The sequence below is a fragment of the Dermacentor silvarum genome, chromosome 6, assembly GCF_013339745.2.
Source record: "Dermacentor silvarum isolate Dsil-2018 chromosome 6, BIME_Dsil_1.4, whole genome shotgun sequence".
NCBI classification, from domain to species: Eukaryota; Metazoa; Arthropoda; class Arachnida; order Ixodida; family Ixodidae; genus Dermacentor; species Dermacentor silvarum.
In genome coordinates, this window is record NC_051159.1 from 129,392,692 (window position 1) to 129,420,618 (window position 27,927).

The following is a 27,927-nucleotide window of genomic DNA, read 5'->3' on the forward strand; positions in this document are numbered from 1 at the left end:
GATTGGCTGGCTGAGCAGTGCATGCATTGTTAAATACCAAAGCGAGAGAGAGAGGGGGAGTGAGGAAAGAGAAAGGTTAATGTTCATTTAGCCAATGTTGGTGCCAACTTTGATGATCTCATGAGTACTGCTGGCTGCATTTGCCATCAGCTGATGAAAACTGTGTATCTCCTCCCTAGGGACGTTAAAGAGAAATACTAAAGTCGTTGAAAAGAAAAGTGCACAATCATTGCGTTCTACCGGTGCTAACATATGGGGCAGAGAGTTGGAGGTTAACAAAGAAGATTGATAACAAGTTAAGAACCACACAAAGAGCAATGGAACGAAAACGTTAGACCTAACGTTAAGAGACAGGAAGAGAGCGATGTGGATCAGATAACAAATGGGGATAGCCGATATTCTAATTGGCATTAAGTGGAAAAAATGGAGCTGGGCAGGCCATGTAATGCGTAGGGTGGATAACCGGTGGACCATTAGAGTTACAGAATGAATACCAAGAGAAGGGAAGTGCAGTCAAGGACAGCAGAAAACTAGGTGGGGTGATGAAGTTAGGAAATTTGCAGGCGCAAGTTGGAATCAGCCAGCGCAAGACAGGGGGTAATTGGCGATCACAGGGAGAAGTCTTCATCCTGCAGTGGATATAAATATAGGCTGGTGATGATGATGATGACTTGGCGTCTGCAAAGAGCTAGTCAACGTACTATTCATCTCATCACCCTGGAGCTGGCCACTAAATCAGTTTAGACTATTGATTCTCAAACTTCGGGTTCGGACCCCCAAGGGGGTTGTGAGCCTTTTTTCTGGGGGTCATGGAGGGTCCAACTACATACACTCAACCAATTCTTTAACAGCACCGCGTGAGTGTTGACTGGCCGGCCGGTCAGCACCTTCTAACGGCGCGAAGCGACAAGATCAGCAAGAGTAGAGCATACGTACAAAGTTCACTTGAAGCACAAGTTTTGTCTGCTAGGCTCTTCCCACAGTGGAACTCAAGTGGAAACTGCCCTGCTTATCGTAGACGGCAAGTGCGTGTGAACCTGGACGCTTCCTTTTTATAACATATGCTGCTGTAGTTCATAGGCACCGTATGAGATAAAGAACAAAGCACACAAAAAAAGGAGAAATAGTTGATGCAGCACATTTGAAACTAGATCGAAAAGTTGATAATCCCCTCTTGCTCTACTCTTTGCCCCTGTGATACAGTTCCATTGCAGCTTTGCACGTTTTCCTCATTATTTTCCTGTGCATGCACGCTAGAGCAGCACACACTGAAAAAGTGGACACAAGCCAGGGGCACACGCTCCTGCTATCTCCAGTAAGAAGGGAAGTTTGCACTGAAATAATCGTGCCAGGGCCTGTGTCGTGCTGGTGGGAAGAGCCAGCAGATGAAACTTGTGCTTCAAGTGAACTTTGTACGTATGTGCTACATTTGCTGATCTCGTCGCTTCCCAGCTGTTTGAGAGCGGGCCAGTCAACGCTCGCATGGTACTGCTAAAGAATCGGTCGACTGTAGGTTCTGCTTGCCGAAACAGAAATGAATTTTTGTCTCGATTGCCCATACTCTTTGAACGTCATTGTCTTTAAAAGTAATATATATATATATATGTATATCATCCTTGAATTTATGTTAAGTGTTGCAGAGCATCATATTATTTTCGACCACAAGATGGATGATGAAACATCAAGCCAAACGGTGATATAAATCTTTGGTCGCCACAAAGATAACTTCACCAAACAACGCCTCCCAACCGCAGCCAGTTGTGTTTCACCGAAACTGTAGAATTGGGGTCGAGCTGATATGGTTGTATCTAGAAAGCAAGTAGTACATTCTTCTCATTAAAATACAAAATTAAATAAATCCTTGTCAAAAAACACACACAAGGTATTTTTGGTAGCTCTCTCTGCTTTCCCTAATGTATTAAATTGAAATGTATATGTATCTGCATAATTGAAAGAGAACATTTTTTAGAAGGCTTATAAAGTACTGTGTAAAGTAAAGTAGCGTATGAAGTAACACTTGTGTGTGTCTGCTTGTTCTCATGGCCAATGTGCTTAAAACAATCTTAAGCTTATAGGGGTCATGGTAGGTTTGGTACGACTAAAATGGGTCAGATACTGGGAAAGTTTGAGAGACATTGGTTTAGATTGGTAAAGCATTCTTTAAAATCTAAATTTTTGTTGATTTCAAGGTAAGAGGTTGCTTACTATAGAAGAAAGAATGAAAGCCAAACTTAAATTTCTACTATTTCGCACCGAAATCTCATCGCCAGTACGTCCTTAGGATGTCTCCGATTCCAAAGTTCTATTTTTTTCTTTTTTTGCAGTAGATTCTTTTGAAACTTTTAAGTTGTCTTTGGCTCCTGTAAAATACAATGTAGTCCATTTTACCAATAAAGGATGTGACTAGGCCCAGGCAGATGCATGTCAGAGAATCTGTGCCATCATAGAGATGGTGCAGGAACGTTGAGGCAATATTGCTATACATACATCTTTCATTCTGGTGTATTTTTTTATATATATAAAGCCTCCTCTCACTGTAAGAGTTGCTTTTTCGGTATTGTAGAAGGGTAACTTACCAATGAAGCTTAACTTATTTTTCTCTTTAGTGTCCCTTTATTCAGAGTGCGTGTGGTAAGAGATTTGGAGAGGAAAAGAATAAAGTGTAGGGGGGGGGGGGGCTGTTGATGCTCAAGACTGAGTTATTGCAATGATGAGTCAGGTTGACGGGTGTATGCACTTGGGCAGACGAGTGTCTTGAAAGAACAGGCCATGTGGAATGTGGTGTGGGCAATCGGCAAGCAACGTACGTGCAGACATGCAAATTTTCAGTGCAGTGTGATGCCATGTGAGGATAGGGTGCACCTGGTTAGTGTGGCAGGGTTACCAGAGCCTATGGACTCAAAGCCGAAGAAACGCAATGGACTTTAACTGCGTAGCCATGCACTTGCCTGGGATTCCCTCGTACGATAACCTGGGAAGCTTCTTCCTGCTTTTGAATCACTCGAAGATCCTTGCTGGTCCTGTGGCTGTTATCATTAGAGCAAAATTAATTGAGATTGAGTGTGCGAAGCTGTGCTTTCTCTGCTTGACTAATCCCTGATGCCTTGTTAAACTAGTATGCTTGGAGGGGAAAAAATGATGTGACAAGAGTTGCGTGGTTCTGCTTTTGGTTTTCCGTAGCCAGTGAAGCTGAGGCATCTCTGGCCGCACTCACCACGCTAGACAGGGCAACATGGGCAAAGATTCGGCAGAAGCACTTCTCTAGCGGTATCAACAGAGAGAGCCTGAATGCCATTGAGAAGGCTACCTTTTTTGTAAGTATCACCTGCATTATTACGTAGTCAGCGTGAGAAAAATAAGGGAAGCAAAGGGGGCTGTCTTTTTTTTTTTGTCAGTTACGACCACACGAAACCAGCAAACAAGACGGGGAAAGCATTAGAGAAAAATAAGTTTTTTTATAATTTAAATGTGCAAATAATAAGTAGAAGAGACGTCTCTTGTAGAAAGGATGTTTCACATTTGCCACCAGGGCCAGATCTAGTACACATGCACAAATACCCAAGAAACTTGACGGTAGGACGGGCGCTCAGTGGTAGAGCATCACACTCACAATGCAGAAGATGTGGGTTAGGCTCTCACTTGCAGCAAGTTGTCTCTTCATTCTCTCTTATTTTTCTTTTTCGTATCATTTCTACAATTTAACTAAAAACGAATGGTTACCGTAAAAAGCCAAATATAATACGAGGGTTAATTTTAGGGCAACAAAAAAGGAGAAAGTTTTATTCGCATATAATGGGTATCAAGAACACTTGAATAATATTTCTTCAATAAAGCCTCACTGCCCGCTCATTCACCCTCACTTTCCTCAGAGATGCATTGCCGGAGGTGTCCTCCCTGAGGATCTCATCTGTGCTACCCAGAGCGTTTGATATTCTGTGCCTGACTAGTGCAATGGCTTGATGAGAAACCAGTGCGGCTCATAAAGCGGGCAATTCAGTATTTACTGGCCTAGTGCTTACTGCCCTTAAGCTCATTGCAATGCTGTGTTGCTCTAAATTGATAAGCACAACAAAAGTTTGGTAAAAGAGGCAAGTAATGTGCGCATTGCATGCCATAAGTACTAGAAAAGGGCTCGATGTAGCCTGCGTGTGGAGAAGGGAAGGAATATGCGAGCCGCTGCTGGCGGGGATTGACGCTGATGACATGTCATCATGCACATAGCATTGTTATACTTACAACATAGCTCGTATATAATCCCCATCTCCCTTTCGCTTTGCTGCAGTAGCTCGACGTTCACTGCAAGGTGCAGCGAGCATTGCCATATTATGCATACATGGGCTGCCAAGTCCTCTTTGGCATATTATGGCATTCAAACTCTCCTTTACTGTCTTTCCAAAACACTCAGCAAGTGCAGACATACCAAAGCTTATGCCATGTAGTTAAGCACACATTAGAGCAAATGTTGTTGTGAATGCTCCTTTTTTTTGTGTTGCCTGAGAGGTATGTCACTTTTTTTTTTCACCATTCCAAGTGTTAAAATTTTTCCTCTTGCTTTGTGGGTTTTTTTATTGCCCCAAGTTCATAAAACAACTATGTTGCCATGTTTGCGGCCTGGTTTAATGAGGAGGTGGGACCAGTCAAGCTGCCATTATGCAGGTTTTATCTTGCCGTCCCCGCTATTTACTCCAATGTACTTATGTGGTAAATAAACTTCTTACCGTATTTACTCGAATGTAATGCAACCACGATTGTAACGCGAAGGTCGACTTTTCAGTCTGCAAAATAAAAAAAAACAGAATAGAACCCTGACTAACGCAAGATGAACGAAAAGAGAAACGGTACCTTTATTCAAGGAATCAATTCGGAAACGAGTTCTCTTCACTGTTAGTCATCTTCTGAGTCTCCAAGGACACGGAGCTTTTCTTGGGGTGGTATTCTCAGGCGAACACTTTGGGAGATAGATTTACTTACGTGAAATTTCGCATGACTCGGCACCAAAAGCGTCTCCAACAAGTGTTTCTGGCACTGTGCCAAGCTCGTTGTCAGCGCCAAGAGCGCTGTCCCCGGTAGATTTGAGGGGTTCGGTTCCGAAACAAGCCAAGTCTCGTGAGAGCGAAAGTATTTCCGAAATTTATCACCTGAAAATCAAGTCATCCGTGCCGTCGAGCTCGTTTGAGATTAAGTACTTCTTAAAAGACTGCACAACCATTTCATATGGGGACAGTACCTGGCCACTACGGCCCTTCCAACTGGCCTGCATTTATAAAGGGCCTCCCATTGGTGCCTCCATCCGAGAATCGTTGGCTCATTGACGTCGAGCCGCCGAGCAGTTCTCCAGCTCCTCGGCCATCAAAATTGCTCGTCTCTCAAGTGGCCATCATGTCGAACGCTCTGTGTCACCATAACGTTGCGAAAGAACGTAGTCGAATCGTGAAAGGCCGCAGGGTAATGCAGCACCTTAACCATAACATCAGTTGCAAACACAGCAAAAAATGGCGTCGATTCCAACAAAAACAAGTTTGGACTTCGTCGACTTGTCTGTGGATTGAATCGAGACGTAAAGGTACAGGTTGCTAATGTAAGGGTAAAAAAACTGCAGAATTTAGACCATTTGTTTTAAAATCGTAAATTTTGCTGTTATTCGAATGTAACGCGAGGGTAGAGTTCAAGCAACGAAAATCAGTGAAAAAAACTCGCATTACAATCGAGTAAATGCGGTATATCTTTTATTCTTTGTCATGTGCCCCATGGGAGTTAAGTGAATGCTGCTGTCCCTGCTGTGTCCAGGTGAGCATGAATGACCTGGAACCGAGGGGCCTGACTGAAAGAGGGAAACTCCTGATTCACGGTGATGGCAGGAGCATCTGGTTTGACAAGTCGCTCAACGTCCAGGTGTTCAAGGATTGCACATCCGGCATGAACTGCGAGCACAGCATGGCTGATGCACCTGCCATGGCCCACATGTGGGAGTCCACCATTACGAGGGAGTGAGTAATGTCTTTGACATCAAGAGAAGCGTTCAGATATGGGCAAATTTAGCTGTTTATGCTACATACAGCTGCAAAATACACCAGTTTAGAGCAATGCAAAGCCAACAGACAATGAAGCCAGAAAAACCATAGGAGAAATCGAAACATACAAATATAAGGAAAAAAGAAATGAAAGTGGACAAAAAGACAACTTACCGCATGCGGGAGCCGTACTCATATCTTATGCATTACGTGCAGTGCATTGCAATTAAAGGGTCCCTGAAACGGTTCGGACAAATGTTGTAGATGCATAGGGTACAGCTACAGTAGAACGTTTGCACCACAATTAGTGTGAAGCATCTCATTAAGATAGCTACGGAATATTACAAGTTACCCTCCTTCATAGCTATGCATTTTCTCCTCAACTCGCTCGTCGAGCGTTCGGACCTAAGCTCCGCCTTCACTGGCTCTGCGTCATAATGTGACGTCGTGTAGTCTACTTCTAGTTGTCTTGGAGCGAGTGCGCAAAACCTCTCCAACCTCTCCTCCAGCCACCTGCCTGGCAGTCGATCCCAAGCGAGAGCTTCGAAGTAGGGTGCGTTGCGAGCATTCTGTCGCAGCGCCGAGCGTGTCCGGTATTCCGGTAACCATAGTCAAGCTGGGCATTCTGAAGGTTGGGTGAAGGCGTAAACTAAAGCCCCTCCATACTACTATTGCTGTGAAGGAGCTTCAGCGCAGACGTACGTGATCAGCCTGATCGGTCTGCATGGTGCAGCCACTTGGTGGCACAGAGCTTAACCAGCCATACGAATAGCTAATATTGCTGTAAACAAGTGTAAAACATTTTAAACATCTAGAAAAACGTTTCACGATTACTCTCCTGCCAAGAATTTACACCAGCAGCAAAGTAGAATACACTTAATTACTGCTATACTAGTTGTGTGTTTTGTTGAGCTCTCTGTCACCAGGTGGCTGCATCGTCCAGGTCGTTCACGTTTGCGCCTCCGCCCCATCCCGTAAAACGCCCAGGCGCAGTCAGCTTGCACTTTCGTTTTCCTGAATACCGGACACGCAAAGTGTTATTGTGGTATATAGTAATCCTTCGGTGTGAAGTTACAGCCGCAAATGCGTAAATGCTGGTGTGGATCGGATACCGACAACCAGCGCTGCAGCCACTTTGTTTGCATGTTTGCCTTGCAGAGGGACACAATGTTGCAGCTTGACATGTTGCTGATCGCTACATTTGCAGCCCACAATGCTAGGGCGAACCATGGTGCTCGCGAAGAGACAGATCAAGACCAACACAGACCGCGCAGCTCACGTCAACACGGAGCATGTTGTAACACAAGCAGACCCTTGCTGTGTGCCGGAAGTGCTTTCAAGAGTGTAGTGATACATCGTCCTTGTGCATTCTTTTTCTGTTACTTTTTTATAAAAACAAATGAACTAACATTTCAACTATTACTAACAACATTTGTTCATCAAATGTTGAAAAAATTATCATGACGCTGCCCTGGGCAGCCAATAGGATAGATCGCCCTACTGACGTCATACAGTGTAGTCCACATATAACGATATCAAGAACGAAAAATCTGATCGTTATAACTGATCATTGCTATCTGGACTGCCGAAAGAAGGAAGAAAAAAAAAATCGCCTGCCGAATATACCTCTTGTAGTTCCGAAACCAAATTTGCCACTTGCGATAAAAATGACGTAGAAAGTAGGCTGTGAAAAATGGAACGTTTATTTATATACTTCTAAATAGCATTTCAATCGATAGGCGCGCTGAAATTAATAGTAAAACAAACTGCATTTGCTTTCGCAGAAGTTTCAGGTTCACAACCGTGGTGTGCATCGCATACAGCTGCTGTATGAACACTGGCGGCTCTAATTTACCGTGCATGAAATCAATGAGCGACTTGATCGATGACATTGCACTTTGGTTGTGCATCCGGGTCAGTGTCAAAGACGGGTCATCGTCAATCTTGTCATTACTGCCGCTGCTGTTGTCACCTTCGTCGCACAATGCCGCCGTCTGTCGCGGCAACGATCTCTTCACAGAACGAGGCAGCACTATCTGCACTCAGAAACTTGGAACTCCCAGAGTTCAGTAATATCAGTGGCTTGCACCGTGTTAGTTTCACCCATTGGGGTTTCGTTCTGGCGTACAAGCTCACCTTTCCCGTTTATCGGCATGGCCACTACTTCTAGCCTTTATGATCGTGGCGTTACTGGTTTTCATAATTGCCGATATCATCGACTGCGCGAGCTCGTACTTCTTCGAGTCTTGCAAAATTTGCAGCTTCGTCTCAAGCGACACAGCTTTGCGCTTTGTCGGCGTGTTTCCACGCTCGCTGAGAGAGAGAGAGAGGAGATTTTATAGAGGGGGGAGTGCAGGGGCCGCTCGCTTATCGCTGGCATGACCGCCGGTGACGCGGACGTGAAGCAGCTGATGCCATTTTGTGCACGCTGCGCCAACTTGCGATGATCTCCGCGACTTTAGCAATCGGCGCGCGGGCTGGATGTGCTGCGCAGTAATGGTGGCATATACGAACTCACGTAGGCAAGCTTTTCGCCCCGTCTCGGTTAAGGGCAACTTAGGAAGGCAAATTTCATGATTATTCTGCATGAAAAACGCCGCCCAGAAGCAAAATTTCGATCGTTGTAACCGATATGTGGTGAATAACATATTGTTATATATGTTTTTTTTCTCATAGCCCTAATGCGTAAGTTGATACTCTTATTAAGTCAACTCATCATTATAACTGATATATTGTTATATGTGGTATCGTTATAAGTGGAATGCGCTGTATGGTAAAATCGCGTCACCTGGTCAGGGGCGGCTGAAAACTCAGCTGATTGGCATGTTGCGATCGGTAGCGATGTGCCTTTTTAAAACCTTATAATAAATCGCACGCTTTACACGGAGCACTCAGATGCGTCAATTAATGATCACAAGGACCTACGCTAACGACTCGGTACGTTTGTACAAAATTGTAAAAATCATTTTAGGGTCCCTTTAAGCTATTGTGGTGGCTGTCCTCCCATCTCCTTTCTTTCTTGGGTATTTGTGTACTTATACTAGAGGATTAGCTTTATGAGCGTTAGCTACCTGCCGTAGTTGCTTAGTGGCTATGGTGTTGGGCTGCTAAACACGAGGTCGCGGGATCAAATCCCAGAAATGGCGGCCGCATTTCGATGGGGGCGAAATGTGGAAACACCCGTGTACTTAGATTTAGGTGCACGTTATCCGGTCCAAATTATTCCTGAGTCCCCCACCACGGAGTGCCTTATAATCAGATCGTGGTTTTGGCACATAAAATGCCATAACTTTTTTTTTTTTTTGAGCGTTAGTTAGGTTGAAAGAATGCTCGACATTTGCTACTATGGCTTTAGGTTATGCTGGCTAATACTCCCACAGCTAATCTTGTATCCTTACACAAATACTCTAGAAAAAAAAAAGGATTAGAGGACATTCGGCCTTTTGCTACCTGCATGAGTGTTGTGCATGCGCACACTGGCGTTGAGGAGTGGTTGTGTGAAAACTCTTAGGATACACTGGTCTGAGCAGAGCAGACTTCAGGCACTCAGCTAAAACTCTCTTATATTTGGCACCCTTGTTCACTGCAGCATTAGAGAGTTTTCGTGTGTCCGGTATTCCGGTATATGCAGGAAGGATTGGACGGAGTGCCGGGTGAGGGGAGGTGTACACGTGACTTGATGATAATGATGATGGTGTGTTTGGCATCCCCTTTGAAACGAGGCGTGGACAAATCATCAGATATTAATAGCAGCCGGATTGATGGTGCCACCTGGGGGAACAGATCTCAACCAGACAAACGCAGAGCTAATATTACAAGAACCAAGTTATTTTTCATCGCTACTGGTGGAGTAGAACATTTAAAAAGGCAACGTGTTCACAGTTACGCCGCTGCTGAATATTTACACCAGCAGTGAAGTAGAATACAGTTGGTTATACTGTCATACTTGCGTATATCGAACTTACAAAATACTGGGACTGTCAGGGACAGATAATCTAAGAGGCTCACTGTTTCCTTCATTCATATCCCTATTCATGATGGCGGAGATAAGACCTCATTCTAAAGTTCTCCCGTAGTCACAGCACCTTCATCTGCGGACCCAAACTTGTGGACTGTTGACCTATCCACAGCGTCTGGAAGTGCTGACAACTTGCTCCAAAATTCGCCGAAACCGGCGATGGCTTCATTGCACTTGTCAGAAGACTTTTCACTGTGGTCGCCGGTAACACAGAAACTGGTGCAACGACCCCTCCTAATGTCAGCCTAGAACGCTGAGGTGATTACAGATTTCTTTTCCCGCCATGCTCGGCTTGAATGGCCGATTCAGCTGCTTTGCACCAGCCATTACCCAAAAACAAATGCAACATGTGGGACAGCAATACACCGCAATGGAGAGAGCGCTGCAGGGCAGACCAGCATAAGTTGTTCTAGGGGGCGCCTGGCCCTGGCCGCAGCGTGTCGGAGCTGCACAGGCGCATCTGGGCTAAACCACTTTTCCTGAAGGGATGTCGGCAGCTCGCCTGGTCGCTGTGCGGGAAAGCCAACTTCAGGGACACTTTCGCGCTGTTTAAGTTCAAAATTTTGGTAGTGGCTGTTATTTTTGTTCAATATAACCATGCTTTTTGTGATATATTCTCATTGTAACTTTACGGTGTTCAGAAATTGTTCGATATAAGAGGTAATTCGATGTAAACGGGCTTAAATATATTCCGGTTCAATTGTATTAGCTCTGTGTTTGTTTTGTTGAGCTTTGCGCCACCAGGTGGCGTCACCCATCCCGCCTCTTGCGTTAACGCCTCCGCTCAGCTGGCAGTCCGCCCAATCTGCCTGTATATACCGGAATAGTGGACAAACTAAAAATACGTATTCTCTGCAGATTATCTTCCGCTTGTCCTTTCTTTCAGCTTGACAATACCCTCTGCTGCTCGGGCTTATTGCCCTGCACGTATAAGGCAAAATGTGTGTCGTGTCTATTAGAATTTCTTTTAAAGGTCATGATGATACAAGTGTTTCCAGTTGGACCAAAAATGGAAACCTCGGTACCGATAAGGTGGCGGTGCCATCTGATGGTCGACAACAATACCAGTGTGCAAATATTATGGTCTCCTGAGACAGGGTAGTGGGATGGACTGACAATGATTAGCAGAACAATGTGGGCATTACTTTGCATCAGCACAGTGGCACAAATTAGAGCACAGAGGTGATGGTGAGGAGGAATCAAGAGCTATAAAGGCAAGGCAGGGTCCACGTTTGATTGCTTATAACTCTACTCATATGAGGTGCATTCAAATGCTTTTATCTCTGATAAGATTCTTGAGATATGCTTTTATAATACCAGACATATTCCACCTTTCCTAAATGGCGTTGTGGGGCTCCTCAATTTCAAGATTGGTGGCGTGCCTAATGTACGCGAGGTAGCATGCGTAGCGGGAATTGTTGCTTTCCGTGTGCATACTGTTTGTGTTTAGCATTTGCTGAGCTGCTTATGCCAGCAGAGTTATCAGCTCTGAGTACTCTCTTACTTTCTATCTCTGTCACCCTTCCGTCCCTTCTCCTCCTCCCCCACACTGCTGACTGAAGTTCAGGCATCAGCCATGCGCTAGACAGTTGCGTTGCAGCCGGCAGCCTTTCCTTTTCTCTTTCAATCGATCTCTCCCCCCCCCCTTGAAGTTCTGAACAATTGCACATAACTATATTGGACCGACGCCACTTTTTATGTTCCTGTCCAGGGTGCTTGAGAAGCTGTATGATGAATCTGGCCGGTGCATGCCGCCAGGCAAGAAGTGCAAGCAGTATGCCATCCTGCGGCCCCAGCGTCTCGTGTGGAACATTTCGCCTGAACTGGAGAAAGACATCACTGAGGCTTGGCCAAAGCAAGGAAGGTATGACAGCAGCATTTTGTTTTTCTTCATTACTAGAAAGGAGTATGCATTCGTGTGTAGTTGCTCTTGCTTAACAATTTACTTGCATTCAAATTTCTTGGAACTAGAGATTGTCGATTTCTTGGAACTAAAATTGCCGTGCGACTGGCCGCTCGAGGCACTTTGCATGTATTCGCGGGCATCTTTCACGCTCGGAAAAACACTTTTATGCAGCACGCATTCTGAAACAGAAAGCTCTATCGGCAGTTTCTCATGGTGCTCTAGAATTTTCTCATTGACACTTTTCATCTAATTATAATATTTGAGAAGTTGAATAATTAAGACTAACTGTCCAATTAGGCGGAATGCAAAAAATAATCTGAGTATCTCCAAGCGACGGCAAACAACGTAACCTTGGTTCAGTCTAGCTACGTTGCATTTGTATATTTTTAAAGTTCGGCTAAAGTTACGTGAAGCACCCTGTATATGCTGTATGGTTTTAAATTTGGTGTGGGCACACTTTTAAGCAGTGAATTACAGGAAAGAAGAAATAATTTGTGTTGTAGTTGCATAACTATGGTAGCTGCTTTTTCAGAACCAAATAGCCATGCTAAATTCAGTGCTGTGTCACAGATGTATTAATATGTTTTCACTGCCTTACCATGTCCATCAAGCTACAGATTGAAGTACTTGAAAATGGTACTTTTTCTTTTTTTTTTTTTTTTCAGGCAAATGATGACCTGGATCTGTTCGTGAGAGACCATGACAACTGGGGTAAAGGAATCATCAAGAAATGCAGGGTGAGAATTCAGTGTGTGCTACTATTAAAGTCCCGGCAGTACCCCGAAAATATAGCTAGAACCCTGTTGATGCTTCCCTTGCTCATACGATTTCCCAGTTTATATGCTCGCACACAATTTCGATAGTACGATTTCTTCAGTGCTGACGTGACTGTAATTTTCACGAGTACTTACCCCCTTTTTCTCAGACGCTCCTCTAGTCCAGAGTTCTTCTGTGACTTCAACTGAGTGCAGTCAAAGCGCTGCTTTTCGGTTGAAAGAGGCACTCGCTTTAATAACAGCCTCGAGTGGTTTCTACAAGGATGAGTTGTTTAAGCAACACACCTTCACTCCAGTGCATGCTGAGCAGATACTGACACCACCTGGTTGCGACATTATTGCTCAGGAGATTTTTTAGAGGGACACTAAAAAGACACACTAAAACAGTTCAGACTGATGCAGTATTCTTTCAGAAATCTTTTCAGAATTCTCAGAATGTTTGTTAACTTTGCAGTGATAGGTTGATTGTTAGAAGAGTTGGTGAAGGTCAAAGCATAATTTAAAAAAAAATTTCATGCCGATGTCCCAGTCGTGACATCGCGAATTTCAAAGTTATTTCATATTTTGGTCAGTGTGGAACAGTAAATGTTTTTGTAACTTGCCAAGTTCTGTCGTTGGCTATTTTAAAATGGGATGAGGTTCCATATTCATCAATAAAAAGCTTTAACTGTGTGCCAGCAGACATTGTGAAATTGTTGCAGCGAGTTGGTGAGGGAACTTCAAGGCAACGTCAGCCACCCATTCTTTTGTTTTTGAGTATTTTCTGGCTCTTAGATTAGATTTTATAGTATGGTGCAAGGGCGATTTATTAATACAGGTCAAATTAATTTTCTCTTTGTTGCCCCTTTAAAAAGCTGAGTGAACATTTTAGTCAAAAGGCTGGCACTACCATCTGCTTCCTTGAGTCAAGCTAGATTGTCAAGTTGATAAATATTTTAGAATATAGGTTTTCTGTTTTCTTTTTGCACTTTTCCAGAATTGTATGCTGTTCAGAAACAGTCACTCCTGAGACAAATTTGCCCTTGGGTCAAAATGCATGCCTGCTACCTCAGTGTCGCAAAATTTAGTGCCAATTATTTAAAGCTGGAAATTGGGATCGGTTGGGAAAACAAGAAAATTATTGAGTTTGCAAGAAGTCATTTATAGTGATATGCAGCAATACTGTTTTCTCAGATTTTTAAATATAACATATAATTACTTTTGTTGACTTGTTTGTTCATACTTGGTTATGGTTTAAAAGATTTTAAAATATATGACGGAATCACAGGATGCTCTTTCTTGGTGTTATTTCCTGTACTGTCGTTATTCACATTGTTTCATGCCTTTTGTTCCATAACTAATTAAATGTTACGGCTAAATTATGTTGCGTATTTATTCGAATGTAATGTGACCGCGATTGTAATGCGAGGTTTTACTTTCCAATCACGCGAAATAAAAAGAAAATTAAACTGCGAATGTAACGCGAGATGAACTGAAGAAGAAATGGTACCTTTATTCAAGAAATCACAATTCGGATAGAAGTTCTCTTCACTTATTGCCATCGTCTGAGGTGGAGACAGCTTTCCTTGTGTGATAATCTTGAGCGGGACCCTTTCTGAGATGGTTTCACTTTCGCAAAATTTCGTGTGACACGGCACGGAAAGCGTCCTTGACAAGTGTTTTTGGCGCTGTGCCAAGCTTTTTAGCATTTTACAACTATTTACAATGCAGAGATTAAGGATGTTGCCTGTTGCCAAGGTCCTTCTTTGAGTGTGATGTGAAACCACTAACAAACTAACTGTTGGTAACCTCTCCGCATTGGACACCGGCAGTTTAATTTGGCGTGTTATGACATGTTTGACTGCTAAAGGAATGACTGTTTAAACTTGAATGATGGAACTTTGAGCTCGATAAAGAAAAATGCCTTAGCATTGGCCTGTATTGATATTATCTTCTTCCAGGCACCTCAGAGGACGGAAATTTCTAGCCTGCAGCCATCAAATTATAGCTGTTCTTTCCTTCTGTTTTTCAAAACATGAATGTGTGTTTTGTTGTTTGTCGCCTTCTTGAGGCTGAAACCTTCTGAACCTGCTTTTTTTTTTTTCTTAATATTTGCTTAGGTGTCACCAGATGCATTCATCCAGATGGCTCTGCAGCTTGCATACTACAAAGAGAACAAGAAGTTTGTCCAGACTTATGAAGCCAGCATGACACGGCTCTATCTCAATGGTCGGACCGAGACTGTGCGATCGTGCACTCTTGAGGCAACAGAGTTTGTCAAGTGAGTCCGTCTCTACTTGATCCCCTGCCAGGATGTCAAGTTAGTCATGCACCACAAGACCTGAGAGAAATGTCTACTTTTAAAAAAAGCCTTGTTCAATAATTGCTAGTGCAAGGAGAGCTACTTACAATGTTGCAATGAGGCGATAAATCGACAAGTTGGGGGTTTTGTTTCAACCTTGGCATGCTGTGAGGAAAGTGACTCTCCAGCTAGCTGTGTCCTTTTGACTTGAGCTATTGTGCGCATCATTCATTGCTGGAACAGGCACGGCTCGATACCACTGCTACACTCGCATGCATGTTCATTTGCCATGGGTTGTGTTGCTGCTTGATATATTGCGAGATGTTACTGCTTTGTATTACCGATGCATGTTGAGGTATGCAGTTGCCGACCAGTAATTAAATTAGGACACCAATAATTTGAACATGCTCAATTCAGACATGCCTCATGGAGTCGTCTGATTTAACCGGTGTGCAGCCAAATACTTCTGATTTGATGAGGGTTTGATGCTATTAAATAATGCATATGCTTGCCAATTATCCAGTTTTCTAAATTAATGAGGGCCGAAGTACTGATGTTTGATTGTGCATGCAATTAGCTGAGAGCACCAAATTATCTTTGTGTGTTTTAGCAAGTGTCATAGAGTGGAGTTCCCTCCTTCTCGGCCATCAAAATTGCTTGTCTCTCGAAGTGGCCGTGCATTACGTTGCCATAACATTACGAATAATTGGAATCTAGCACGAAAGACCACATGGTACTGCAGCACCGTAACCCTAACACCGGTCACAAGTACAGCGAAAGTGGCGTCGACGGCATCTCAATTCGGTAGCCTGTGTACTTTGTAAAGAAAGCTTTTGAAAACTTGCCCCAAAGGGGTCAAACACCTTAGGGCAAGTGTTTTCACCTTGCCCCTTGACAAAACTTGCACCAATGAGGCTCACCATAATTCCACTAATTGTGTACACAAGTCTGTGCATGCATGTCGAGCCCTACGTCAAAAGTAAGACAGCACCATAAGTTGCTACATCATGCAGCGTGTCTGTTGAGCAGGGTGTTGTGTTCTTAACCATTCATGGTCCGAATTTTTTTTAATGAGAATTTTATATTATGCTCGCCTGAATGGCTAAAGTACGGCAAAATAAAGGAATAGTTACAGCTAGAGTTTTTTCCAATTAATCAAAGGTTTTTTTTGTGTGTGTGAACTGCCAAAAACTCGCTGTGTTGTAAGCAACATGTGGGTCTTCTGACTTCATAATTTGCAGACATAAATGTGTAAAATGTGGCCACAGATTATTTGGAGATCATTTTTGTGCCACCCAAGGCAGGTTATATGCAATAAGGCAGCAGGTTCAAAAATAAAGTGAGAAGGTGTAACCTCAGTGTAAGGTGGCACATGGACGTTTGTGAAATTTCAGGAAGAGCTTTATATATCTGTGGCACAAAGTCGACAAATGCTATAATTAGCATTGCTGACACTCACATTTCTAAAAATAATTTTGTCATTTTTCTCTATTGCAGATATCTTCTGCAAAACATTGATTCCTACAGGAATCATTGTACCAGATAGGGTTAAAAGAGCACTGAAGAGACAAATAAGCTTTTATAGATTGGTAGGGTAACAATTCTGCAATTGCAGATAGGTCAGTCTTGCCGTTAACAGATGACTAGCATGTCAGAAATGGTACAGTAATGAAAGACCAGGTCCACCTCCCAATTCTCGCACCCGCTTCCCATGACGTCTTAGGTTTTGTCAACATTTGCCAGTAGGGCCCTGATGAAGGCAGATCCCCTTCTCGAAATGTTAGCTCGAGGCTGAGGCTGTTAATCACCTCAAGTCTCCACTTTCTTGTCTTGTCTGGATTACTAGCGAGAGGCTAGTCGCTTGTTTTTTATAATAGATTGTACCGAATTTTAAAAAGAGTCAACCAACCTGGCAAGTTTGGTTGACTTTTCTTGCATGCAAAACGACCTCAAATATACAAGACGAGAAGAAGAGGAACCGAGGGCCTCGAATTTTCATTAGTCACGACCACATAAAGATATCATAAACTGCAAAAAATATCATGAAGTTTGCGATGTCACTATGACATCAGTGCTGTCACTTAGGCACAGTACTCAGAAAGAAGAAGCTCGAGTTTCATTCTTTTTTGGAAATAATTGCTATTTTCTAGCCAAAGAAAGCAGTTTTTTTAAGAGTAAGCTACTACTGAAATTTCAGTTTGTGTGTTTTTTTGTTGTGCTTGCTTCCTTAAGCTTTCTTTTATCTTATCCTTGCCAGGGCGATGGTGGAAAACAGTGTGAGTACAGAGGAGAAAATTCGACTTCTTAAACGTGCAAGTGCCAAGCATCAGAGGCTCTACCGGGACGCAATGAGCGGCAAAGGTGTTGACAGGCACCTTTTTGCTCTCTACGTGGCCTGCAAGGGTCTGAAATATGTGAGTTCCATGGCATAACCAGCACAACCTGTCTGCTTTTGGTACCCATGTCGAACGAGCAGATTTAGTGTCACTTCGAAGAGTCAAGTTACCATTGAATGAGTGAAGTGCCATTACCATCATTTGCAAGCTGTCACACGGAAAGGTTTAGTGACACTCACTATAAAATGCACTCGTCAAAAGTTCGTTTGTGAACTCACTTTACTGCTTCAAAGTATCTAGCCTTGATAGCAGTGCTTAAAAAATAAGTAAAATAATATTCAATGCTTTGCCAGCACTAATTATGAAACCACTTCTTTTTTTTTGCTATTTGTTATAAGCATTCCCATGCCATTTGCAAAGGATATCGCTGATGCTTCACCACTCTTAGCACTTCACTTCTAGAGGCACAGCACATTGCTTGGCTGTTAGGTGCAATGCCATCTTGTCTTGACTTGTGATGACTGATCATGTTGTTATTTTGCAAAGATTGCCTAAAATAGCAAGTACATTGTGACATTGTAGTGGGGGTGAAGTCAGTGCCAATTTGTGAATTACGAAACTAATTCTTTATTGGACAAACCTGTGCACAGCAAAACAAGTAAAACACTGAGCATAACGATCGCGGCAAGCACGCTCTTCAGTCGTAGAAGCCTTATCTGCAGGTCAAGTCCGTTGGCCACAGTGAATGACCGTTTATTTGGACAGCGATAATTCGGACATGCTTGATAATTCGGACAGTCCCATGGCACCACCACTAGCCCCATAGACTTAATGTATAAGGATAACCAATATTTTTGACACCTTACAGCGCGTAGTGCGATAATTTGGGCTCTGACTGCACGACCGTGTGCTAATTTGGCCATCAAGTCAAGCAGAAATAGTGATATTTTCTATTTCAGATGTCTCTGACATGGTCATCAGCCATGTTGCCGACGCCAGTGCTTCGTGAAACTGAAACTAGTGATGCCTAGTCAGCCTAGCAATCGCTGATGAGGATTTGGAGCATACATTGACTATACTTTCGTTTATCTGTAGCGACAGCATGACAATGATTGAGACGCTGGCCAAGATTTTGTAGAAATTTATTTATTTATTCATGATACCTCAAAGGTCCCATAACGGGACATTACATGAAGGGTAATGTCCCGTTCTAGGACCTTTGAGGTATCATGAATAAGTAAATTGCTACAAAATCTTGGCCAGTGTCTCAATCATTGTCATGCTTACTCCGCACGATTCTATGCCACTCATATCATCAACTGTTCGTGGCCGGCTGATCCTGTTGATAACGTGTGCGGAGGTCGCTCCAACCACCGACAAAGTGCAATAAGCTTGGAAAGGGATAGCATAAAAGGCATTGCTAGAAAATCACAGCCACACAGTGTCTAGGCCAAGGGCAAGCTTCGGAGTTTTTATCTAAATACATGGAAACGAAGAAATCTTATTTCTCAGCAGCCACTGCACCAAACTTGATCATGCTTGTTGCATTTAAAAGAAAGTTAAAATCTAGTGACTGTCGGAAGCAACTTTTTTTACAGAAATATTGAAAATTGCGAAATTGCCAAGCTTTCAACTGTAGTAGCTACTGTAGTACATATGCGCAGTGTTTGCTTTGTGGAAGACGGGGCTTGAGTGCGGGCTCGCGCTCGTATGTTCCTGTCTGGCTGTGCTACATGGTGTGGACCAGCTTTGTCCTGCACCAGCTTGACCGACGGATAATAGCCACATCCAACTTGTGCATTTTGAAGCGCTGTAAATATTCAATACGAAGTGAAGTCTGCCAAGGTGTCTAGCAAGGAGTGGCCAGGAGTGAGCGCCAGCTGGCAAGCATGCGTGTGGTCCAAACTTAAGTTTAGCGTGGCTTGCCATTAAATTAACTGTGTCACCTTACTAATTGAATATTGCTGGGCTACTAAGGTTTTTTTAGCCCATAGAAATATGAATGTGTCCCTTGCCATCCTCTTTAGTTGTAATTTCACTTAAGCTGAACCTGTTGTCTGGCATACTTTTCATACAGGAAAGTGAATTTTTAACCAACGTGCTTCTGCGTCCCTGGACATTGTCTACAAGCCAGACGCCACACACGCAGCTGGATTACTCACCTGATGCAGACCTGGAGGTGTTCAGGAACAAGGCAAGTCTTTTGTGTTTACCGGAGGTAAGGTGTTGAATGCATGGGATAACATGACATTTCTTTTGAGTAGACCTTGGTAGACTTGGAAAGGATTCATATCCCTTGTGCTCAGGCAAAGGTAATGAATGATGCATGTATTGCTCTGGTGTCTAATAAGGTTGTTTTATTGCAGTGCACAAGCACAAACTCTGAAAGGTTTGTGAGGACTTTAGAAGAAAGCATGGACAGAAAGCAGTGCTTCCCAAATTCTGTTATGCTGCGACTCTACAGAAATGAAAAATTAAAGCAATGCAACACTGGCACCCTTTTTGCCCTGGCATTTGCAATACCAAAAGCCGACATTTTATTTCACGCTTACTATAGGTACAGCAAAAGTTGGTAGGGCTGAAAGAAGTATCAGATGTCTCGTCATGAATTCTTATCTTGCCTAACAGTTTGTTTGGTATTGGAAAGAATTATGAAAACCCATAGTAGAGTTTAGACAACAGAACTTACATTTCCTTGTAAATTGTAACCTCTATATTAAATTGATTCCATTCAATAACTTACTTCTGATGCTGCCATGCGATTTACGAGCGCCATGAAGAAACCCAGGTGGTCAAAATTAATCCGGAGCCCTGCACTGCAGCATCTCTCTTCGAGACGTTAAGTCCCGCAAATCAATCATCAAGAATCTGTCACTTGCCTACTTTGCAGATTTCTCCTGGAGGTGGTTTTGGGCCAGTTTCCGACGACGGCTACGGAGTATCCTACATCTTTCCGAACAACTCCAAGATCTTCTTTCACGTTTCGTCCAAAAAATCCTGCACAAGCACAAACTCTGAAAGGTTTGTGAGGACGTTAGAAGAAAGCATGGACGAGATGAAGGCTTTGTTTGGGTTTTAAGGCAGAGAGGAGTACGTATCAAGGAACAAGAGGCCCAGTGCGACCAAAATGACTGAAAGCCTTTTGCAACGGTCATGACACCGTTACAGCGGTCAAAAGTAGTGCTTCCTGGCACACTTGCAAGAGAGCTCCCCTATACATCTAAGTGCTTGACTTGCTTGCAAAGTTTGCAAGCCCTTTGCACTTTTTTAGTGTTTTTATGAATGACATAATGTTCAAGGTGTAGTGTACGCTGTTCCCCATCTACCAGCAGATTAATTATGCTGACAAATTTTACTTGGGTGGTAATGGTGACGGTGGTAAATGGAAGGAAGATTTTAAGTTTACTGAGGAACTGCAACCCTTGCTGTAATTTTAGTGCAGATCCCTGGTTGATTTTTGTATATTAAATATTACAACTACTAAAACACATGGTTTGTGGGACGTTGGAACGCTCTCTAGAAAGGAGATGGCTTCTCTTGGAAATTTGAATATTCACATAAATGGCATTTGGTGCCATCAGTGCCTCAGTGCTCTTTCAAACACAGTGGTCAGTTACTGTAACCTTGGCTTTTGCATTTGCTATCCTTCGTGGTCCTTCGTAGGACTAGAACACAAAGAATAATGGTGTTTTCGTTAAGTCAAGCCACTTGGCAGTACAAAAAGTACATTGTCATTAGATGGTTAATGCATCGAGCCATTGTTAATTATAAACAGTGAAAATGAAATCAGTCATGGCTGACTTGTTGGTCAGTGGTTCTTGAAACGTCACGTAGGCCAGAAATTATTGATGCTACATTTGCTTTTCTCGCATGTGTCTACTTTCAGTAATTTCAAAAGCATAACATTACTGTGGTTACAACATAGCTTTATTCTTTGAAAGCTGTAAAGATGTGTCACACCTGCAAATTGTTTTAAAGTAATGCTTACCTATGTCAAGGAAGAATGGGAGAATAGGTTCAGCATGCCTTGTTCAAAGAGGTAGAAATAATTGGAAGTAAGGTACGTATGATTTACAACATTTGGTGTTTTGTCAGATTTTTACTTGCACAGGCTTCATCAAAATTATCAGGATAATAAGCAGCTGGAAGTGGTTATGCAGCATGGTGGATTTTAGCCACCTCCGCATCAAGGTGCACTGTAATTTGTCAAGTTTGCTTTGTTGTTGTAGCCATGACTTTTGTAAAGCTTAAAAAAAAGGGGGGGGGGGGGGGGGCTGTGGTTGAACATAGGCTTTGTACTAGTGAACAAAGTAGCAAAGCACTGTTATTTGCAGTGGGCTACTTTTTTTGTCCATCTTCAACATGGAGTAAGTTTTGGGGCTGTGCTGGTTTTCTAGCAAAGGCTTTCGAGGACACCATGTAGCACAAACACAAACCTTTTGGGCTTCTATTGCTTTGAAATCTTTGCTCTTTTTTACTTAGAGGACCTTTGATGTACAGTGCACTACACTGCTAAAGGGAGCATGGAAGTGCCGGGCTCACACTCTGTAGGGATCCCAGCTAGCGACTGCAGGCAGAAGCAGATGAGATGTACTACGCAGATGAATGAGTACAGAGGAGGCAGTGGCGCCTACAATGAGTCGTCTGCTTTTGCGAGCTTTTGTAGTATTTCAACTAAGAGAAATCCACTCATGCCCTGCCATCTCGTGTTAACAGTGGAGTACACTGTACTTATGTGACAGGAGCTATAGCTCCATTTTTTGGGGGGGGCAGCGCAGTGCATTTGTGGTAGCGTTCACAGGTCTTGCTTGCTGAGTGAAGCCAAAGCTATTGACTGCAGAAGTATTATTACTACCTGAGTGCTGTATAGTCTGCTGGACATTGGTCAAGTCTAATAATGCAAGTTGTGCACTAAATGTTCACTTTTTAGGAGAGAACAAAGGGAGGGCAAATGCTGTGCCATTGGGAGGCACTTGTCACGATACAATGTAAATCTCCATGTTTCGCCACTTAATGCTGCTGGCTTTTTCTGTTGGCTAAACAGCACTGGTTTTCTTTTGATCTATGCTAGCGTTGTATTTCCTTACCTGTTGAACAGTCTTGAAGTCTATCTATTTTTTTACGTTTTTACCCGGGACTTTCCACTTTTGGAGTTGCTTCATTTTCCCTGCCCGAAATGGGTGCAGTGTACCAGCCATTTTTGTATTCAGATTTTAGATGCAGCAACTGTTATCAATGAAATGTTTGCATGGGCAGTTCAGTGTGTGTTCATGTTTGTGTGTGTTTATACAGATGCGCGATTGTTTGTTGACTCGGCGAACATAGTTTCCCGGATACAAGTCTTGCTCATTTTTTAGAGGTCTGCTTGTGTGGGACTTCTGAAAAGCTCTCTGGCATGCGAGATGAAATACCGATCCAAAGTTGTGTTTTGGTTATTGTCGATTCATCTTTTTTTTTTTCCTTGTGGAATGCGGTTTGTCAATTTTAGTGGCAGTGGTTTTGAAGACAATTTTTATAGAATGTGTATTGCGCTTTTGTATGTCTGGAGCCTTTTGTATATATACATGAAGGTCTATTCACTGATGGTATGTGCTTAAAGTTAACAGTGTTTGCATGGTGACGACTGTAATAAAATCATGGTATGTCAGTATGCTTTGTGTGGTGGATTAGTTCTGAGTATTTCTCTTGTGGAGTGTGTGTAGCGGGCTATCACTTATCACCGTTATGCTAGTACTAGTATTGCTCATCTGTTAATATGGCATGTCGTGGTGGCTATGGCATTGTGGTGCAGAGCGCAAGGTCGCGAGTTTGATTCCTGGTCATGGCAGCTGCATTCTAATGGTGCTGGAATGCAAAGCTACTGGTGTACTTTGCTTCCTGTGCATGTTAAAAAAACGCAGGTGATCAAAAATTAACCCGTAGCACTGTTTTACAGTGTCCCTTGTACTGTGCTGTGCATTTTCGGGACATTAGATCCCGTAATTTAGTTTCGGTCTGAGTGGCTGGACATACCAGCCATCTTGCTACACTTAATAATTAAACAAATGCTGTTTACAAGCATTATAAACATCTTTACTATAATAAGAAAACAACTGCCAGGGCCATGGTAACACAACTGCACATGTGCAAAAATAGCAGATAAAGTTGCATGGCCATGAATTCTAGTGATGGGATCAGAAAGAGTACTCAGTTAGTTCAGATGTGCAGTAAAGCTGATGAATTGGTGCCTTCGTATTGCCGAGAAGGCATGTGAGGCTTCAATACTTGGGTAGTTTTCAGATGTTGGATGTAGATATTATTGTGCTGTAGGAAGATGGGAGTTTGATTTTTGTCTAGAATTCTAAGGATAAAGGCATTTGGCCAGTGCTCCGTTTCTTTTTGCCGTTTGTCTCTTCGACACTCTGTGTTCGAATGTCGGCGGCAAAAACGATTTTAGGTTGGTTCGTGGCGGTATGCCAGTCTTGTAGTAGCAAAATTAAACCGTAGCACTGTTTTACAGTGTCCCTTGTACCGTGTTGTGCGTTTTCGGGACATTAGATCCCATAATTTAGTTCCAGTCTGAGTGGCTGGACATACTAGCCATCATGCTACACTTATTACACAAATACGTTTTACAAGCATTATAAGCATCTTTACTATATAATAAGAAAACAACTGCCAGGGCCATGGTAACACAACTGAGCATGTGCAAAAATAGCAGATAAAGTTGCGCGGCCGTGAATGCTAGTGATGGGATCAGAAAGAGAATGCACGGCACTTTTTTTTGGATGCCATTGAGAAATACGATGAGCTAGTCCTGGAGAGGCATCATGATGTGCACCGCAAATTTGAACTTATAACTGACAAAACGCTAGATTTGCCAACTTGCATCAGGGAGAAGGAGAGGGAGCACTCTGAAGGCTTTGATTTAAGTGGATGCTTAAGAGAAACACTGAATCGGTTTAGACCGATACAGTTCGTTCAAAACCATTTTGTTAATTTTTCTAATGGGTTAATTATTAGAAGAGAAAGTGAAGGTCTGGACTGGACTGGACAAACTTTATTTGGGTCCTGCAGTGAAGGTCAAAGTATATATATTTTTAATTTCACGCCGATACATATGTATCGATGCGTGAGAGTGACGTCACATATTTCAAAGTTCTTTTATTTTTCCCTTCTCGTTCTTGGGCCTATGTGGCTCAGTAAATGTTCTTAAGACTTAACAGAGATCAATATTTGGCTCTGGTAGAATACAATATAGTACATCTGTTTACCGATACAGAACTAGCCCCGACAAGACTCGCCTAGATCCATGATGTCACGGTGAACTGGGGCAGAGAGAGAGAGAGAGAGACTTTTTAATGGCAGAAAGGTGGAGAGGTCGGCCTGAGTAAAGTGCCTCTAGCTTTCTACACCACGCTGGGGAAGGGGTTTGGGGGAATAACAGGGACAGGACGTGGAGAGGAAGGAGGGTGGTGGTACGGTGAACACGATGATGAGGGCTGCACAGCATACTGTTTCTGTGCATCGCGTACGTGCACACTTCACAGAACAGCACAGTCGTCTTCGCTGGCAGAAGTAGAGGTTACTGCAGTGTAGCTAAAAGAGTGTCTATAGCTTGCATAATTTTTGCAGCTGTTAGCGCCCCTGGCGTATTTAAACCAGACAGTAGCAGCTGCAGGGCGTCCATTATTTGTCGCAGCATCGCTTTGATGACAGATTTTTCTGTGCACTGTCCTTGTTTACGCGGACAGTCTAAGGTCCGTGTGCGCGTCGGTTAAGCGTGGCCATACATGCGATTCCTGGGGCAGGAACTTCAGGGGGCATCGCCACTCGTCTTTCGTTCTTGCTACTTTTCAGGCTTAAGATTCTTGTCACGGTAAGGGTGGCATTTATTTTTCTTTCTTGATATTTTAGATTTGTAGTGTAGGTAGCGGTGCCGAGGTATAGCATGTATGTACCGAGTTCAAACATTTGCCGTTTAAACCGTGTTGCACTTTAGTAATGCAGCTGGGTTACCGAACAACGATATGGTAAAGTATGCGTTTCTTTTTTTTTTTTCTTTCCCCTTCCCTCCTTAGCAGTCGGGTGGTGGAAGTAATATACGAAGTAGTATCTGTGTTCTTTCCGTCGGTGATCCTTCATCGCCAATTCAGCGCACCTCTACCTTCGGAAGTAATATTAACCAGGTAAGGTAATTTAAAAATGCGCGTACATTGACCTCAGAAGTACCATATTGGAGCAACGTCCGCAGCTTCCACGATGTCGCTGGAAGCAAGTTGGAGATGAGCAGATGTCGGCGCAACTTTTCTGCGTGCTGGCCGGTTGGCGACTTTATTGATTAAACCAATGCTTCCTAAAGTAGTAACTGCTTTGAATCCGCTATCGACGTGATCTGCAAGGCGGCGTCTATTTTTTACGATGACTGTGGCGCAGGCGCGGATCCTCTCTCTCTCTCTTTTTTTTTTTTTTTGTTTACAAAAGGGGAGGGTCTGACTTCGAGGTGGTAATCAATGATGATGACTGCACGGATGCTTACGTTCAATACCGGCCAGATCTCGGCGTTCCAGTGCTCGCGCAGCGGGGCACACCCCGTACGGACCAGCGAGGTGCGCCCTGCCCCCCCTCCCCACACCTTGAATAAATTAATTCTGGGGTTTTACGTGCCAAAACCGCGATTTGATTATCAGGCGCGTCGTTTTCTAGCAGTCTGGCTGTACTACAAAAGTCGTTAAAAGCAGCTTTAACGCTCTATGACGATAATAAGCGGCTGTAGTAGCGATAATCTAGCTTTACTATTTGATTTATTGTAACAGCAGCCCGCTTATGGTCGTACTAACACTTAGTTTCTGCCTTATATACAGATTCATGACTCTGCCGTGGCGCTCTTTGGCGACCAGTAGAATGTGCCATTAACGCATGCTCATGCGCACACACGCTTGTTTCCCATTACAACGATCTGCAAGACGAAGGAAATCACTGAAGCTCGCTTCTCCTCATGAAGGTTATTGTTGTGGAGAAGCCAACGTGTGCGAGCGCTCTTGAGTAATACACGCGCAGACAGCTTTCGACGCCCGTCGTGCGCTCAGGTTATCGCTTTTATATGTACTCCCTCCCCAAATACACCCCCTACATCCCCCCCCCCCCAAAAAAAAAAAAAAAAAAATCCTGCGATAAGTGGGATGTTCGGAAGTGCGATGAGAGCACGTGTTCGAAGACTTCGCGAGCGATCGACATAGGAAGTTGGCGACTTTAGAAAACGGCATTTACAGCAACATCTTTTATTGTGATAGCAATTATACGGACACGTCAGAGGAATTTTTGCCGTTGCCGTTAGGTTCCGTATATATTTAGGTGTAATATGTATGCAACATGCCACGCCTTGCTATATAATATACGGTATATGCTGGTTATATTGGCACACCATTCTATCACTACAGCTGCTCATACCAGGTCTTGCATTCTTGACAAAATTATTGCTCGGAATTTCGAGAATGGCAGCCCACAAACAAACGCCATGAAACAAGACGACAGTGCATGTCTTTTATCTTAAATCTTCTCAGACTTAAATGTGCAAAACAATAACAGAGCTCAAACCTAAAAATAATGTAATTTTATTGGCGCGGATGCACTACACTACACTTGCACTACATCTGGGATTGGCCCAGGAAAGAGGTTTGAAACAAAAACCGATACGGAAAAGTGGTAGTAAAGTCGCTGAGGAAGAAGTTGGCTTTAATTAATAAACATAATTTAAATTGTCTGATGCCAGCATTCAAACAGAAGACCCCTAGCACAACAGCTCCTTTTCAGTTAGTCACTTAGTTTAATTCAATTCATACTGCCACTACAGCTACGAGTCTTACACTTCGTGTAATATTCTATAACTTGCTGCTATCGCATTCATTGCTTCGCCCTTATGGCGAAACTGTTTTTTGTTGGACTGAACAGCTAATAGCAGCTAGGACAGTGTGGTGGCAACGAAAAGCCCACGCACTAATCTCTACTAATGCAGAGATCAGTGGGCACAATTCAGTATAGCACAATTCGCTATTTTTTAAATGTATTTTTATATTCTGTATGGGTTGCCTTGACCATAACTATATATATATATATATATATATATATATATATATATATATATAGAGAGAGAGAGAGAGAGAGATAGGAAGAAGATAAAAGAAGCACAACTTCGCGGTTATCTTAAGTTTATTTAGCCAACAGTTTCGGTCAGTGCCGACCTTTTCACCGACCGAAACTGTTGGGTAATAAACCTAAGATAACCGCGAAGTTGTGCTTCTCATCTTTCTAAATACGCTTGGCCCATGAACAATGGGCAATGAACTGCGCCATTTTGTAGAGAAAGAGAAAACAATTCATTCGCGTTGTCTTTTGACGCACGTTCCTGTCAGCTGCTGACGACGTTGTACAGCTCGTCGAGCCAGCCCTCGGGCTCGCGTGGAAACGTGAGCAGCAAGTACTCCAGTTCTTCGCTCATTTCGACCTCGTCCCGCGACGGCTCGTACTCGCACACGCTGCCGTCCTCCCGCGTCCACCTGGGCGAGAAGGGATTCGTACGTGTCGCAGTCTCTTTGGTGACTGTTGCCGCTGCGATGATGG

At 43.3% G+C, this 27,927-nt stretch overlaps 1 protein-coding gene across 1 annotated transcript in view; it reads left to right on the plus strand.

The window, feature by feature from the left end:
* LOC119455984 (carnitine O-palmitoyltransferase 1, liver isoform) overlaps positions 1-22,978 on the plus strand; it is a 41,772-nt gene extending 18,794 nt beyond the window's left edge. The window contains exons 11-18 of the mRNA XM_049669480.1: positions 3,181-3,314; positions 5,788-5,987; positions 11,741-11,874; positions 12,581-12,672; positions 14,811-14,971; positions 17,250-17,406; positions 19,406-19,522; positions 20,219-22,978. Of these exons, the coding sequence (XP_049525437.1) occupies positions 3,181-3,314; positions 5,788-5,987; positions 11,741-11,874; positions 12,581-12,672; positions 14,811-14,971; positions 17,250-17,406; positions 19,406-19,522; positions 20,219-20,407 (1,184 nt within the window). The 3' untranslated portion in view covers positions 20,408-22,978. The remainder of the gene's footprint in view (positions 1-3,180; positions 3,315-5,787; positions 5,988-11,740; positions 11,875-12,580; positions 12,673-14,810; positions 14,972-17,249; positions 17,407-19,405; positions 19,523-20,218) is intronic.
* Positions 22,979-27,927: the final 4,949 nt, after the last annotated feature.